Source organism: Equus przewalskii, chromosome 18, assembly GCF_037783145.1.
Source record: "Equus przewalskii isolate Varuska chromosome 18, EquPr2, whole genome shotgun sequence".
Lineage (NCBI taxonomy): Eukaryota > Metazoa > Chordata > Mammalia > Perissodactyla > Equidae > Equus > Equus przewalskii.
Genome location: NC_091848.1, coordinates 45,715,510 through 45,732,312, shown reverse-complemented (window position 1 = coordinate 45,732,312; position 16,803 = coordinate 45,715,510). Strand labels below are relative to the sequence as shown.

At 40.7% G+C, this 16,803-nt stretch overlaps 1 protein-coding gene and 1 pseudogene across 5 annotated transcripts in view; one reads left to right on the top strand and one right to left on the bottom strand.

Annotated features, from left to right (window-relative positions):
* Positions 1–16,803, bottom strand: part of CCDC191 (coiled-coil domain containing 191) — a 69,140-nt gene that overhangs the window by 6,349 nt on the left and 45,988 nt on the right. For all 5 annotated transcript variants that reach the window (XM_008523203.2, XM_070582662.1, XM_008523211.2 and 2 more), the window contains 2 exons: positions 4,650–4,793; positions 159–311 (listed from right to left, as the gene is read on the bottom strand). In XM_008523203.2, the coding sequence (XP_008521425.2) occupies positions 159–311; positions 4,650–4,793 (297 nt within the window). The remainder of the gene's footprint in view (positions 1–158; positions 312–4,649; positions 4,794–16,803) is intronic.
* On the top strand, positions 4,981–10,651 carry LOC139077064 (ATP synthase F(0) complex subunit B1, mitochondrial pseudogene; annotated as a pseudogene).

Genomic DNA, 16,803 nt, shown 5'->3' with positions numbered 1-16,803 from the left:
ACATTTTCACATTCATTTTGAAGCAATGAATTGGATTGACTATTCTATATTGTTCTTGGAAAAACATAATGGCTATGGACATTCTAGAGTGCATCTAATTTTCTTACGGAGGATTGAGCAGAGACGTGTATTTAAGGCTCCCTTCCCTGTGGCCTCACCTGTAGCCAGCTCCGGATGACTCTCCTGAGCAATGTCTGGGAATAAAACTGATCAGCCTGGGCCGTCTTCCTAGCCAGGCTTTCCCGACTACACTGGAGCCAGGTGAGCAGGCATTTCCTCTGCAGGGCCAAAGAGTGATGTTCTTCAGCCATCTGCACAGTTTTTCAAATGAGAAAAGGAAGTTATTCCTTATATCTTAAATCATTTAAGGAAACGCACATCACTTTAGCTACTAGAGAGAATGATCTTAAGGACATTCAGCCCATGTCCTAAAAGCTTTGACTACTGACCCTATTATATGGGGGTTTTAGATTCACACGCACAGCCTTTCAATGCTGACTCCCTGAGGACCACAGTGACTGGCTGGTTATTAGGGAAATGGAATAAACAGCCTCCAAAGCCATTATTTCACTTGCACCAAGTTTTGAAGTGGGTGGCTGGCAACACTCTCGGTTTGTTCTCGTAGAGCTTGGACAGCAATTCCATAACAAAGCTCTATCATGTACTTAAACACTTTCTAATTGAGGAAATGCCAATACGTTCAATTAGCTTTGTAGAATGAGCTGTCACCAGCACCGAAATTTAGAAATTATCAATAAACCACAAAACCATTTGAAAACAGCACAATGAATAATTTAATGTCTTACCAATTTAATAGGCTCAGAGCATCATTCTATCAAAATAAACACACAACTCAGAGTTTACAGATTAAAAAAAAAATAAATATTATATTCTTTTAAGAGGTAGGAAGGAAAAACTCTTCTCTCTTAGTCTTCTCCAGACAATTACACATTTTTCTAAGCTTTGTCCCCCAGCACTGTGAATATGAATGATCCAAGAGAATCTCTTGGCAGTCATATTTATTGGCCAAAATGACCATCACAAGACATCTCTGTGGCACCTAGACTGCTGCCTGTCCTGACTCACCCCACCCCAAACTGGGAGCCGAAAGGCAAAGGGAGCCAGGAGCACGCAGCCTCCTGCCCTCCCTGCTCTCCATCCTCCGGGAAAACAGAACCAGGAAGAAAAAGAAAGATTCTCAGAAGGTCCCGTAGAGGTTCTAAAAATGGTTGTTGGAATAAAGGGCATACAGCACATGTGAGTTTAAGGGAATGAATTTAAGGGAAAATGCTAAGTAACTCTTCTGAAAAAAAAGTTATAAACAAGCCAGGAATTGTTTAACTGGACTCTTCTTTCTTAATTTTTTTAATCCCTTCCTGGAAGCCAACTCTGATGGGTGAAGACGCTATCTTCTCCAGAATTCTTCCTTTTACTTTTTATTTTTTACTTTCAACTGGTGGTTGGCATCTACATGCACCTCTGATTCCTACACAGCTCAAAGGGCATGCCAGAACTGGGCAGGATTCTTGGAGGAAGGGAGTGTTGAGCTCCATTCCAGCTTTGTAACCAATGTGCTGTGTGACCTTAAGTAAGTCACTTCTCCTCTCTAGGGCTCAGTTCCCTTATCTACAAATTGAAAGAGATGGAGAGGAGTGCTAATGTTCTAAAATTCTATTATCTTCTTTTTACTGAGGAAGATTTGCCCTAAGCCAACATCCCTGCAAATCTTCCTCTGTTTTTCAGTATGTGGGTTGCCAGCACAGCAGCCTGCTAGCAGAGCAGTGTAGGTCCGCGCACGCCTGGGAACCAAACCCAGGCGGCCGAAGTGGAGCGCACTGAACTTAACCCCTAGGTCACCAAGGCTGGCCCCTAAAAATTCTATTATCTTGTTGTGCTGGCTGAATAGTTGCCCCTCCGGGATGGTCATGTCTTAATCCCTGGAACCTGTAAATATGTTACCTTACATGGTAAAAGGGTTTCTGTAAATGTGATTAAGTGAAGAATCCTAAAATGGGGGGAGATTGTCTGGATCATATGGGAGAGCACTAAATGTAGTCACGAGGGTCCTTCTCAGAAGGGTGCAGGAGGATCAGCATCAGTATGATACGTGATGATGAAAGCAAGAGACGGGCAGTGATTCGAGGAAGGGGCTGTGAGCGACGGAATGCAGGCAGCCACTAGAAGCTGAAAAAGGCAAGGAAACAGAGTCTCCCCTTGGAACCATCAGCAGGAACTTGCCCTGCTGACACTCTGACCCTAGCCCAGCAAGTCTGATCTTGGACTTCTGACCTCCAGAATTTTAAGACAATAAATTTAAGTTGTTTTAAGCCACTAAGTTTGTGGTAATTTTATATTATATGGTATTATAACAGCAATAGGAAACTAATACACTTGTTATGAACTAGAGAGGTGATTCTCAAAATGTGGTGCTCTGACTAATTGTGCCAGAATCCCCTGGGCTACTTTTAAAAAATACAGATTCCCTGCAATCCATTCCCCCAACCCCAGCCCAACCCAGACCTACTGAGAATACCTGGAGGTGGGCCCAGGAATGTGCATTTTTACAAGATCTCCAGATGGTTTTATGAGTAGCAAAGTTTAAAAATGCTGGTTTCAGATCTGTGTCTTCCAGTTTTTATTTTATCTGGGATTTTCTATATCTAAAGCCTATAATTGTCATTTTGGGCTCAAATTCTTGTTTCTACTTTTGCATTGTTATGAATACATTTTTAAAAATTTACTTTGGTCATTCACCCACAGATTCTATTTTGTTTCTAAATTTTATACCTTTCTTGATTTTACTCAGTTAAAAACAAGGACTAAAAAAGAAGAGCTGATAAAGAATATGAGAGTGAGTCTTTCCACTCCCTGTCTGCCTTTCCTTTGTGTATTAATAATTAAAAACAAACAAAAAATGCACAATAGCCAGATAAAACTAGGAGCACTCATTTGGACAGCAAAATATCTGATATGACCAGTCTTAGTGGTAATATACTATAAGAAGCAAATTTCAAATTTCATTTCCAGATTCATTTACTCAGGGGACTAAGGAGGCAGCCCTCCCATCTCATTACTAGGAAAAAGCCAAAGCAAATGGCTTGGGCCACAGAGGGTCCAGGCCTCCAAACAGGATGGATCTTCCTGCCCTCAGGCCTGACCAGCACAAATCAACCCCTTCAGCTGGTCTGGAATACTCAATAGTTCCAGAACCACTGGTAAGGAGACTGAGGACAAAAAATCAGAGAAAGAGAAAAAACAGAGAGAAGGGCATTTAGGGAAGATAAAAAGAAGGAAAGAAACTGAAAACAGGGGCTGGCCCTGTGGCCGAGTGGCTAAGTCTGCACATTCCGCTTTGGCGGCCCAGGGTTCGGATCCTGGGTGCGGACATGGCACTGCTCGTTAGGCCATGTTGAGGCGGTGTCCCACATCCCACAACTAGAAGGACCCACAACTAAAATATACAACTATGTTCTGGGGGGATTGGGGAGAAAAAGCTAAAAAAAAAAAAAGATTAGCAACAGTTGTTAGCTCAGGTGCCAATCTTTAAAAAAGAAACTGTGAAAATAGGAAGAGAACAAAGATAATGAAGGGTGAACAGACTGGCTAGGGAGGAAAAAAGCAGCCTAAGTCGCATTCACAGAGGAATAACCTGTAGCATTACTCAATAGCAGGACTCTTACGGTATGAAGCACTACTGTTCATCTTTAATCCTGGTTTTCATAACCAAAAATATTAGTCTCACTTTTCAGTATTAACCTGGCCAAATGTGTAAATAAGAGTGGTCATAACTGGTACACATTACTGAATTTATTATTAAATAGAATTCTAAGATAACATTTTACCTATTTTGAGCTTCTTGATCATTTAGCTGAATGCCTTGTTCTACGCACTGGATAAATGTGAATTTCCATGGTCTTTGATTTCATATATCTCTATGTGGTAGAGTGGATTATCTTCCCGGTAATAGGATTATACACCCATACTCTTTGCATGTGATTTCATATGCCTCCCTGTGGAGCCTCCTTCTCCCCTCAATGACCTTGGGTTTGGCCCAATGACTTGCTTTAGCCAATGGAACGGTAGTGGACATGATACAAGCAGAGGTTTCAAATGGATTTACGTAACTGGGTTTGGCCTTTGTACCTCAGACATTTGCCAGGTGAAAAGCATGCCCTGAATAACTTCTGGAGCCAGAAAGAGAGGCTGTGGAGAGACCTGAACCCAGTCCACAACTGGCTCACAGACATGTGCATGAGAAATGAATGCTTGAGTTGTAAGCCGCTGACGTTTGGAGGCTGTTTGTCACACAGCTTTATTGCAGCAGAAACCTGACTAATATACCTTATGGTAATTATTTTGCTCTTTATAAAACACTGCTAAAATTCAGAGAGGCCTCTATTCATCTTGCCTTGGAGGTCCAGAACCAAAAATTTACTCTAGCTTTTTCCAACCTATTCAATTACAGAAGTCTTTCTCTACCTTACAAGACCTCATCTAAACTCTTATCCAAAACAAATAAATGCAAACACTCAATTCACTTATCTTCCTGGCTTTTATGTCACCAAACAACCCTCAAAGCCCAGTTGGGTATTTATCCAATTTGAAAAGTCCATTTTCTAATTGTGGGGGGTAACAGTGTGACACTATACCTGGATGTTTTGTTTGCTTTGCATTCTCAACCTTTTCCAAGGCTCCAGACCTTTTTTCCTTAGTAAGACTCTTTCATAATGTTTTTTGGCTATTGCTTCCAGCTGCTGGTTCCTCTTAATTCTCTTCTGCTTCTCTAGTTCCTTCTGGAAAAAATAAAGAAGTAAAAATGCTGAAGAGGGACCAAAATGGTGACACAGGAGGCTCTTGAACGTCCCTCCTCCCACGGATGCCCTGAATGTACAGCTACACAGGAAGCACAATGAGCTATCACCTCACACCTGTTAGGATGTGTATTATCAAAAAGATAAGAGATAACAAATGCTGGCGAGGATGTGGAGAAAAGGGAACCCTTGTGCACTGTTGGTGGGAATGTAAACTGGTACAGCCCCTTTGGAAACAGTACAGAGGTTCCTCAAGAAATTAAAAATGGAACTACTGGATGATGCAGCTATTTCATTTCTGAGTATATATCCATAGGAAACAAAATTACTCTCTCAAAGAGATACCTGTACTCCCACGTTTAGTGCAGCATTGTTCACAATTGCCAAGGTATGGAAACAACCCAAGTGTCCACTGATGGATGATGGATAAAGAAAATGTGGTATAAATATACAATGGAATATTATTCAGCCTTAAAAAAGAAGGAAATCCTGTCATTTTTCACAACATAGATGAACCCTGAGGACATTATGCTAAGCAAAATAAGCAGAGACAAAAACAAATACTGGTGGTATCACTTATATGTGGAATCTTAAAAAGAAAAAAGTTTGAAATCACGGAAACAGAATAGAATGGTGGTTGCCAGTGGCTGAGGGGTTGGGGAAATAGGGAGAGCCTGGAAAAAGGGTACAAACTTTCAGTTATAAGATGTGTAAGGTCTGAGGACCTAATGTATAACATGGTGACTATAGTTGATAAAACTATATTGCATAATTGAAATTGAAATTTCTTAAGAGAGGAGAGCTTAAGTGTGCTCTCACATATGTGAGGTGATGGATGTGTTAATTAACTCGATGGCGGGAATCCTTTTATAATGCATACGTATATCAAATTATCATGTTGTACATTTTAAGTATCTTACAATTTTGTCAATTATACTTCAATAAAGCTGAAAAAAAAAGTAAAGTAAAAATGCCATGACCAAAAAACTATGAATTTCATTTCAACAATTGGCTAATTAATTTAATTTGAACATGTAACCACTATACAGAACTCTAGAGCATTAAAAAAAAGCAGACAATTCTGCCAAGAGGGTCAGGGAAAGTTGGTCATGAGTCCTACCGGAATCACGGCTATGCACATTCCTAGATTTATTCAGTATTGTTCACGGCAATGATTTTACATCTCATCAAGTTACTAAAAAGTAAAACATCCAGTTAGGAGAGCAATCAGTATCCTTCCCTCATTATTATGGAAAACCTAGTAATACTGCCCCTTCATTTAGATTATGCATAGAGATTTGTATATAACTAACCCTATTTAAAGGTACTCCATACTCCATTAAAAGTCTAGAAGAATATTCTTACACTGAGCTGTTTTTTTGAAGTAATGAACAATATGTCCAGACAAAAGTTAGAAGCACTTGATCATCATTAAATGGTCCTCCCTCTTCGCGGGGGAGACACATTAACCCTCCCCGTGCTACACAGAGAAGATCCAGCCCCAAGCTGCTCAAAGAACTGCAGCCATGAGGGCTGCCCGAGAAAGACGACAGAAACTTAATGCTTTACTACACAGATGTCAGGATTTCTCCTATTTCTTTTTCTCTTTTTAGTGAAAATAGGCTATAATAAAAGTGAGAGGAAAAAACTAAAAACGATGAGTGGTAGCAAGTGACACCTGTTAGGAAAGTCAGCAGAGCAAAAGCCAAGACTTCAGCCTGCTGTCACAGCAGTTGTCATCCATGTAGCATAAACACAAACACATTTAATTTAAGCTCCTTTTTCTTTATTTCCCACAATTTCACTTCAGGAAAAGGGTTATGGTGAATCGGCTGATTCTCACAAGCTACTTAACCACTGGAGCCTTCTGTGAGAAAAAAATAAGAAAGCGAGCGCCACAACATTCTAACATGGAAGGGAGCTCTGCTCTGATCTTCCAACCCAGGCTACCTGTTTTCTGTACAAACTCCTCAAAACGAAATGTCCATATTCTCTGAAGTGTTAAATCAAAATTACACTCTTTATTCCTGACACCGACATGCTGAAGTGAATGGCCAGAAAGAAAAATTATTTACGAGAATTTTCTTATGAGTAACAAGCCGAGGGTTACATGGGAAGGAAAACAGAAACTGGCCACTGTCACATCCACCGAAACGTCCTCGTCACATCGAGGCAGCAACTGCACCTTGCAGACAGGAACCTGACACAGACGTGAGCCTCTGGAGAAGCCCGCAGGCACAGCCAACCCTGTTCACACACACCTAAGTTATGGGGTAACGATCTTCCCAGAATCACAACTCTACAGCTGGTGTTGCAGGCTCCAAAGGAAAACTATATTTGGATGGATTGTGGGGGAAAAGAGACTTTTTTAAATTCTACTTTTCCATGGAAAAATAGAAAGAAAAACATTTAATAAATTAGAGATCTGCCTGAGCCAAAATTTTGTATTTTAACACAGCAACTTAATTTAAATGTGTATCTCCTCCTGTGATGAAGGATTCTGCAATAGAGTTGGTTGCGTTTCATTAATATTACCATATTTTCCATTTCCTGGTATATAACATGTCTATAATAACACCTGCATCCAAGATTTGCTGGGAGGATTACATGAAATGCTGCTGTCTGCTTTGGGTTGGCACTTATAGTGGGGATCTAGGCAGCTAGGGTGTCACAGAGCACAGGTCACTCAGGCTAAAAAGGGATAAATCAGCGTATCTTTCTCATTTAAATTATTCAACAAATGACGTGCAAAAATGAAGACTCATCTGAACGTGTATCTATAGCCACAACTACTGCTTTGAGAGAAAGACCAGGAATCACAGCAAGAGTTAGGAAGAGAACAGGGCAGTCGACCCCATGCCCAAACTCTCTGCTTCTGTCCATTATAAGCCACCCTTTCACTGTGCTCTGGAACGTAGTCCCACTTACGCACTTCTGTAATTTATAGCCTCTGCTCTCTTAGATCATGAATTTCTCCCTCACTACTGGATGATTCTCATCAATATGCAAATATATGCTGGGATCTCCCATCTTTAAAAAACAAAATAAAACCAAATAAAACCAATCACCAACAGAAAAAAAATCCTTTTCGGATCCCATGTGACCCCTATTACACTCCCGGTCTCTATTTCCTCACCGCTTATTCCCTCGTCAACTCAGTGGAATGGGGCCCCTTCCCAGCACCCACTGCAAACTCTCTTGATCACGAATGATCTCCATGTTGCCAAATCAGAGTCACCTGTCTGCCCTCCTTTTAACTGACCTCAGCAGCACTGAGCCCAGTTAACCACCCTGCTCACTTCCAGAAACAGTTTTTTCTCTTAACTTCTCAACAAAACCTTCTCCTGGTTCTCTTCCTACTTCACTAGCTCCTCATGCTCTGAGTAATCATTCATATATCTGAGGACTTGTTCCTGGACCCTCATATTTCTTCTCTATCCAGACAATCTCCCAAGTTGATTTTATTCACTTCTAGAGCAATTAAAAACATTGAAATGTTTTTGACTCCAGATTCCTTACTATAATCTTGACGTCAGGTTTATATATTCAGCTGCCTACAGACATGTTCATTTGGATGTTTAATAGGCATCTCACATTTAACATGCCCCTAGTGGCCCTTACAGAGGCCTCCTCAGCATCCAGCAGCTCAAATACTTCCTCCTCAAAGAGACCTTTCCCATCTTGTGTCCCCATTACACCTCTCCCTCCCTACTCTGTAGTTGTTAACTTGTTTATGGCCTGTTTTCCCAACTAGCATATAAGCTTTGTGAGGGCAGGGCTGTTGTCTGTCTTCTCCACTGCTCTGTTCTAACACCTACAACAATGCCTAGTACATAGTAGATGCACTACAGATATTTGTTAAATGAACACATGTGCTTGTTAAGCAATTATGGAAGACTTCAAATCTTGCCTGGTCTTCTCTGATCAATTTATCCTTTCAACCAAACTTCATCAGCTGTCTATCAACCAGAAACATATTTATACAGCCATAAAAGTTATTGCTTGATACAATTATCATTATTAATGATACAATTATCTTTATTATTACTGGAAAGTAAGCTTTTAATAAAAACAGAGCAATGGGATGTTAAGAGGAGCTTAGATTTTTATTTTCAAAAGGTCATTGTGTGAGAACTGTGAGTGGCCATCTTAGTGCTATACCTGAGAGGCTACCCTTCAGGATCACGGGGACACTAAGCCACCACTTGGACCATCACTGACCATCCTGTCCCAGGTAGTACTTCCTTCCGTTACTACCATGGCCCCCTCTCTGAAGAATGGAGCTCTTCTAAGTCCTGGGGAATTGCAGGCAACAAGAATCTTTCACAAAGGGCAGCCACGTCTTAACTCTGAACCACTTCTCCCTGAATATGTAGGACAAATTTTCAGGGGCTTATCCCTGAGGAATTCTTTCAGTTCCTTTATGCTAAAACTGTTGTCACAGAACTTATCTTGAATTTTCTATCCAAAGAAATATAGGTGATTACCCTAGAGATCTTCTTTACCACATTAACAGTACGGTTGCTCATCTACATAATTAGAAAATATGGTACCTTTGTTGCGCAATTTGCTGATAAACTTAATGAGCAAAAAATTCCCCACTAGAAGAGGTGAAGCAGTCTTCCATCAAACATATCCAGAAGGCAGCTGATCTGGAGAAGTCAGAGCAGGCATTAGTTTGGAAGTGTCATTATCTTTTTGATGTCCAGAGGAATAACACTACTTGGAGGTTTCTTTGTAGGAAGAGCTATATAAAGATACAAGGAGGTAAAGAATTGCCTGTGTGGGGGCCAGCCCTGTGGCCGAGTGGTATAGTTCGCCTGCTCCACTTCCGCAGCCTGGGGTTTCGCCAGTTCAGATCCTGGGCACGGACATGGCACCGCTCATGAGGCTATGCTGAGGTGGCATCCCACATAGCACAACCAGAGGCACTCACAATTAGAATATACAACTATCTCCTGGGGGGTTTTGAGGAGGAGAAGAAGAAAAAAAGACTTGCCTGTGCAGAATATGATGCATCAAAAGGAGTAAGACCACAGGATAAACTAGATGGAGAAGCACATTGTGCAGAGCATTTTTGCTCAGAAGCAGGAGGAGACAACTGCCAAGTGCATTTTAGATCTAAAGCTGCTCACAAAGCAAGCTCAAACAGTCAGTCTGTAAAGGCGTCTATCTCAACTGAGACAACTACAAATAGCTGATTTACTAAATGGAAACTAGTCTATGTGACAGAATCTTTTTGTCTGTTGTTGTGGATTGAAGTTACATTTTACTTTTCCTAAAAAGGAAAGATTTAGGCTTGGTATAGTGAAAGAAACAAAACAACCTATTGGCCAGTAATGTATTTTTCATCCTTCTTGTTCTGCATAAGCAGTTTGCTTCCAGCAAGAAAAAAGCTGGACAGATGGCAAATTAATGACTTTTTATGAACCAATCAGAGAACTGAAGTCATTCCCGAATCTGGAGAGACAGGAACCTTCTGGGAGACATGGACAAGCATTTGTTACCTGCAGCAGAAGCCATCACATACCACATGAGCCAGGAAGATGATTAAACTAGAAATTTTGGCCAATTGCTGGAGGCCAAGTGTGGGATAGCATGAGAAGGGTGAAGCTCCCGAGGGACACAGTCCTAGGGAGGTTCCCACACCTTTTTGCGGGCTTTTGCCCTAGGAACTCCACCAGGCTCTCCCAGAGAGGATCAGGGAGAACCCAGATAAAGTTCCCACCGTGATTCTGGCTGGGGGAGAGGAGGAGCAGCCACTGTCAAATCCCCCTAGACCATCCTCCCTTAGGAAACAGAAGGCTTCATCTGCAAGCAGCGCCACCCGAGGGCACTAGTGGAATGCCACTGCAGCAGGGGAAGGGGACTCTGCCCAGACCAGCCCTCTATTTCACCTAAGTGGAGGAGCAACTCCAGAGAGGGCAGGGCATTAAGGTCACAGAGTGAGACAGTAAACATGGAAAGAAGGGAACAGAGGAGAAGGGAAAGGCTCTACCCCTAGAGTAGGAGCAGAAATTCTTCCGAGTCCCAATACAGTGCACTCCAAAGACTGAGATTTAATCAGAACGTTAGAGAATGATCTCCGTTGTCTACACCCCACCAGCATGCTAACAAACCTCCAGTAATAACAGAAGAGTACAGCTGGGAGTGCTGCAAGAGACAGACTCTCTCTGAGGAACAGCAAAAAGGGAAGACCTGAACCCAAAAGAGGAGACAAAGAATTGCTAGAGGAAATTGAAGGCAATGGTGCCCATAGCAACAACAAACCTCAGCAACAGTAACCATAGCAACAACAAACTTCAAACATAGCCCAACTCCTGGCTAGATTAACATAAATCTCCACCTTAAACGTCCATTTATCTCAGTTTCTATTTCTCTAGACAACATGTCTGGCTTTCAACAAAAAAGTATAAGACATACCAAAAGACAAGTAATAAACATAGTCTGAAAAGATAAAGCAATCATATGACAGAGATGTTGGAACTATCAGGGAATTTTAAATAACTTATTATACTAAAGGCTATAATGGAAAAGGTACTCATCATTCAAGATCAGATAGATAATTTTAGCAGAGATATAGAAACTATACTAAAGAGTCAAATAAAAATGCTAGAAATCAAAAACACATGGTAATAGAAATGAAGAGGGCCTTCAATGGGCTTGTTGCTAGATTTGACATATCCAAGGAAAGAATCACATAACTTGAAGTTAGGGCAATAGAAATTACCCAAAGGGAAAGGCAAAGAGAAAAGAGGGAAAAACACAACAGAGCACCCAAAAGCTATAGGACAATATCAAACTATGTAACACAAACATAACTGGAGTCCCAGCAGGATAAGAAAACAAATGGAGAAGGTGAAATAGTTGAAGAAATAATGGGCAAACATATTCCAAAATTACCGACAGACACAAAACTACATACCTAAGAAACTTAGAGACCACCAAGCAGGGAAGACAGACAAACAAACAAACAAACAAACAAACCACACCTAGACATATCATTCAAACTGCTGAAAACCAAAGACAGAAAAAATTTTGGAGGCAGCAGGAGAAAAAAACCGACCTTACGTACCGTTATGGACTGAATGTTTGTGTCCCCCCTCAGATTCATGTGTTGAAGACTTAAGCCCAGTTTGACTGTATTTGGATGGGACCTCTAAGGAAGTAACTAAGGTAAAATGAGGTTCTAAGGCTGGGATTAGTGCCCTTATAAGAAGAGACACCAGGCCCAGCCCCATGGCCGGGTGGTTAGGTTCGCAAGCTCCGCTTCGGCAGCCCAGGGTTTCACTGGTTTGGACCCTGGGTGCAGACATGGCACCACTCATCAAGCTATGGTGAGGCAGTGTCCCACATGCCACAACTAGGAGGACCTACAACTAAAAATATACAACTATGTACTGGGGGCCTTTGGGGAGAAAAATGAAAAATAAAATCTTTAAAAAAAAAAAAAGAAGAGACACCAGAATGCCCATGGGCTCTGTGTATGCATGCACTGAGGAAAGGCCATGGAGGATGGTGAGAAGGTGGCCATCTATGAGCCAGGAAGAGAGCCCTCACCAGAAACCAACCATGCTGGCTCCCTGATCCTGGATGTCCAGCTTCCAGATCTGTGAGAAAATTAATTTCTGTTGTTTAAGACATCTACTCTGTGGTACTTTGTTATCACAGCCTGAGCAGACTAAGACACCTATAAAGTAACAAAGATAAAAATTACAGCAACTTTCTTGTCAGAAATCAGGCACACAAAGAAAGAACTGAGTGACATCTTTAAAGTGTTGAAAGAAAAAACTGTTGGGGACAGCCCCATGGCCAAGTGGTTAAGTTCGCGATCTCTGCTTCGGCGGTCCAGGGTTTCACTGGTTCAGATCCTGGACACAGACATGGCACTGTTCATCAGGCCATGCTGAGGTGGCGTCCCACGTGCCACAACTAGAAGGACCCACGACTAAAATATACAACTATGTTCTGGGGGGATTTGGGGAGAAAAAGCTAAAAAAAAAAGATTGGCAACAGTTGTTAGCTCAGGTGCCAATCTTTAAAAAAATCTAAAAAAGAAAAAAAAAAGAAAAGAAAAAACTGTCAACCTAGAATTCTGTATCTAGTGAAAATACCCTTCAAATGTGGAGGAGAAATAAAGACTTTCTCAGACAAACAAAAACTAAGGGAATTCAATACCAGCAGACCTGCTCTACAAGAAATGTTAAAGGAAGTTCTTCAGGCAGAAGAAATATGATATAGGTTAAAAACTTAGATCTACACAAAGAAATAAAGAGCATCAGAAATGAAAGAAATGAAGGTAAAATATAATCTTCAGCTTATTTTTAATTACACCAAAAAGTAACTGTTTAAAGCAATAAAACAAAGTAACCCAATAACAAGGTATTGGGTACTTACAGCATATATAAAAGTAAAATATACAACAATGATGGTGAGAGGCTGAATCTTCCCTGTGAGATGTGGAACAAGGCAAGCATGTCTTCTCTCACTACTCCTACTAGACCTTGCACTGGAAGTCCTAGCTAGTGCAATAAGGCAAGAAAAAGAAACAAAAGACATACATATAGGAAAAGAAAAATAAAACTGCTGTTATTGGCAGAAAACATGGTTGTCTATGTAGAAAATGCCAAAGAATCTACAAAAAACCTCTTAGAACTAGTAAGTGAGTTTAGCAAGTTGCAAGATACAAGGTCAACATACAAAAATGAATTCTGTTCCTATATACTAGCAATGAATAAATGGAATCTGAAATTAAAAAAAAACACTATAATAGCACCAAAAAAAGAGAAGTACTTAGATATAAATCTAACGTAACATATACAAGATATGTGGAAAGCTATAAAACAGTCATGAAACAAATCAAAGATCTAAATAAATGGAGAGATATACTTTGTTCATAGATTAAAGACTCAATGTTGTTAAGATGTCAATTATTCCAATTTGACCTATAGATTTCAATATGATCTCAATCAAAATCTTAGCAAGACTTTTTTGTACACACTGACAAGATTAGTCTAAAATTTATATAGAAAGGCAAAGGTATTAGCATAGCCAAGACATTTTGAAAAAGAAGAATAAAGTGGAAAAATTCACACTGCCCAATTTCAAGATTTACTATAAAGCTACAGCAATCAAAGACAGTAGGGTATTGGCAAAGGAATATACACAAAGATCAAGAGAACAGAATAGAGAACAGAAATAGACCCACCCAAACACAGTCAACTGACTTTTGAGAAAAGTATAATCAATGGAGGTATCAATGGAGAAAAGATAGCTTTCTCAACAAATGATACTGGAACTGGATTTCCATATGCAAAAAAAAGAACTTGGCACATACTTTACACTTTATGTAAAAATTAGCTCCAAATGGACAACAGACCTAAATATAAAATATGAGATTTGTTAAACAAAATATAAGAGAAACCCGAGTGACCTTTGATTTGGTGCTTAGTTTTTGGAAACAACATCAAAAGGCATCCAAGAAAGAAAAAATTGATAAATTGGACTTTATCAAAATTAAAAACTTTTCCTCTGTGAAAGACACTGTTACGAAAATTAAAATACAAGCCACAGACTAGGAGAAATCATTGTAAATCATATATCTAATCAAGGATTTGGTCAAGTTCTTTATATAAGAACTCTTAAAACCCAATAATAAGAAAAAAACTCAACTGAAAAATGACCAAAAGATCTGAACAGACACTATACCAAAGAAGATATACAGATGGCAAGTAAACAAATGAAAAGATGCTCAAAGTAATTTGTTGTTTGGAAAATGCAAATAAACACCACAATGAGATACTACTCACTACACACCTATTAGAATGGCTAAAAGCCAAAAACCATACAATAGGAAATGCTGATGAGGACGTGGGACAAGTGGGACTTTCTGGTGAGAATGCAAAATGGTACAGTCATTTTGGAAGAGAATTTGGCAATTACCTATAGCTCCAGAATTCTGTGAAGAAGATTTATTTTTATTCCTCCACTTATTTACTTAGTCAATCATTTATATTAGTGTGGATTCATGTATATTTGTTTTATACTTTGAGTTATAAAAAATATTATGTTATTTATTTTGCTGCTCAAATTGTTCCCACTTTGGCCACTGGGAGCTCTGTAAGGTTGCCTCCTGTGTCCCTTTGACATGACCCCATCTTTGTTTGTTTTCTGAGCATTTTACTTCTCAACACTGTTCATCTTGTATTTTCACTGCCCCCGCCCTAGAATTAGCCACTTCTCCAAGGGGCCCTAGTTCTAAGTGGTATTTGGAAAGCAAGATCTGGACGGTGAAGGTGCTCATTGCTACGGGGGTGTCATTGAGCCTAGCACCTCGGCCAACAGAGCTAAGTGTACACATACGAGTAGTAAACCATGTATAAACACCTATAATTGTATTCTGTATCTGGATAAACATATTAAACTAAACATGAGTTCATACTGATGTCTCCAACTCTAATCCAGCACCACAGGATTTATTTTTCCCTTCTCTTCTTATCTGTAAATTCCCTCTCTGACAGTGTGAAACCCTGCTCCTACAATACACCATCTATTTACTTAATTTGCTCATCTCCAGTGTACATGTAAAGCTGTTTCAGAACTGTTAACCATACCCCCATGAGAAAATTTACCAACTAGAGTACAGTGTTTACACAGTTCACCCTCCAAAAATGTGAGAAATAAATTTCTGCTGCTTATAAGCTACTGAGTCTGTGGTATTTTCTTATAGCAGCGTGAACAGACTAAGACCCCAGGAAACTGTCACAGACCAGAGGACACTAAGGAGACATAGTAACCAAATGCAATGTGGCATCCTGTTTGGATCAATCAGCATTTACCAAACTTTTTTGCGTGTGTGTGTGTGAGGAAGATTGGCCCTGAGCTAACATCTGTGCTCACCTTCCCCTATTTTGTATGTGGGACGTCTGCCACAGCATGGCTTGATGAGTGATCTGTAGGTCTACGCCCAGGATCCGAACCTGCAATCCCTGGGCTGCCCAAGTGGAGCACGCAAACTTAACCACTAGGCCACCGGGCCAGCCCCAACATTTAGCAAACTTTTTTGACCACAGAACTTATATTTTCTCAAAGCAATTTAATATTTCAGGAACTACTAGCATTATATGGAACACATGTTAGGAAAATGCTACTTTAGAGCCCTCACGTAGTTTTTAAGGGAGGTAACTAAGCTGTTTCTAGAGATTTCTCAGACTGACTTAGCAAAGGATGAATTATATATGCCTTTTGCTCCATGAACAAGATGACTCGTTCTGTGGATACCAGTCAGCCTCTTTCCCCAGCCACTCCTGTCATTGCCTAACGGGCTCATGAACAAAGCGGCCATGGTGGCAGGGATGGAGGTTATGCATGGGCTCAGCAACACAGACTTCCACTCACCAAGGCTGACTGGCTATGGCCGCCGCTAAGTGGCCAGTGTGCCAGTGGCAGAGACTAACTCTGAGTCCCTGATAGGGCACCATTCTCCAGGCTGATCAGCCAGCTGTCAGGTGGCAGGTTGATTATACTGGAGTGCTTCCATCATGGAAGGGGCAGCATTTTGTTCTTTATGGGATAGATGCTAACTCTGGATACAGATTTGCCTTTCCTGAATGCAATGCTTCTGCTAAAACTACCATCTGTGGACTTACAGACCATCCTGGACTTACAGAACGCCTTATCCACCATCACGGTATTACACACAGCACTGCTTCTGATCATGCAACTCACTTCACAGCAAAAGAAGTGCAGCAACGGGCCCATATTCATGGAATTTACTGCTCTTACCATGTCCCCCACCATCCTGAAGCAGCTGGCTTGACAGAATGGTGGCAGAGCCTTGTGAAGACTCAGCTGCAGTGCCAGTTAGGTGGCAATATCTTGCAGGTCTAGGGTAAGGTTCTCTAGAAGGCTGTATATGCTCTGAATCAGCATCCAATAATACGGTACCATTTCTCCCATAGCCAGGATTCATGAGGGCCAGGAATCAAGAGGT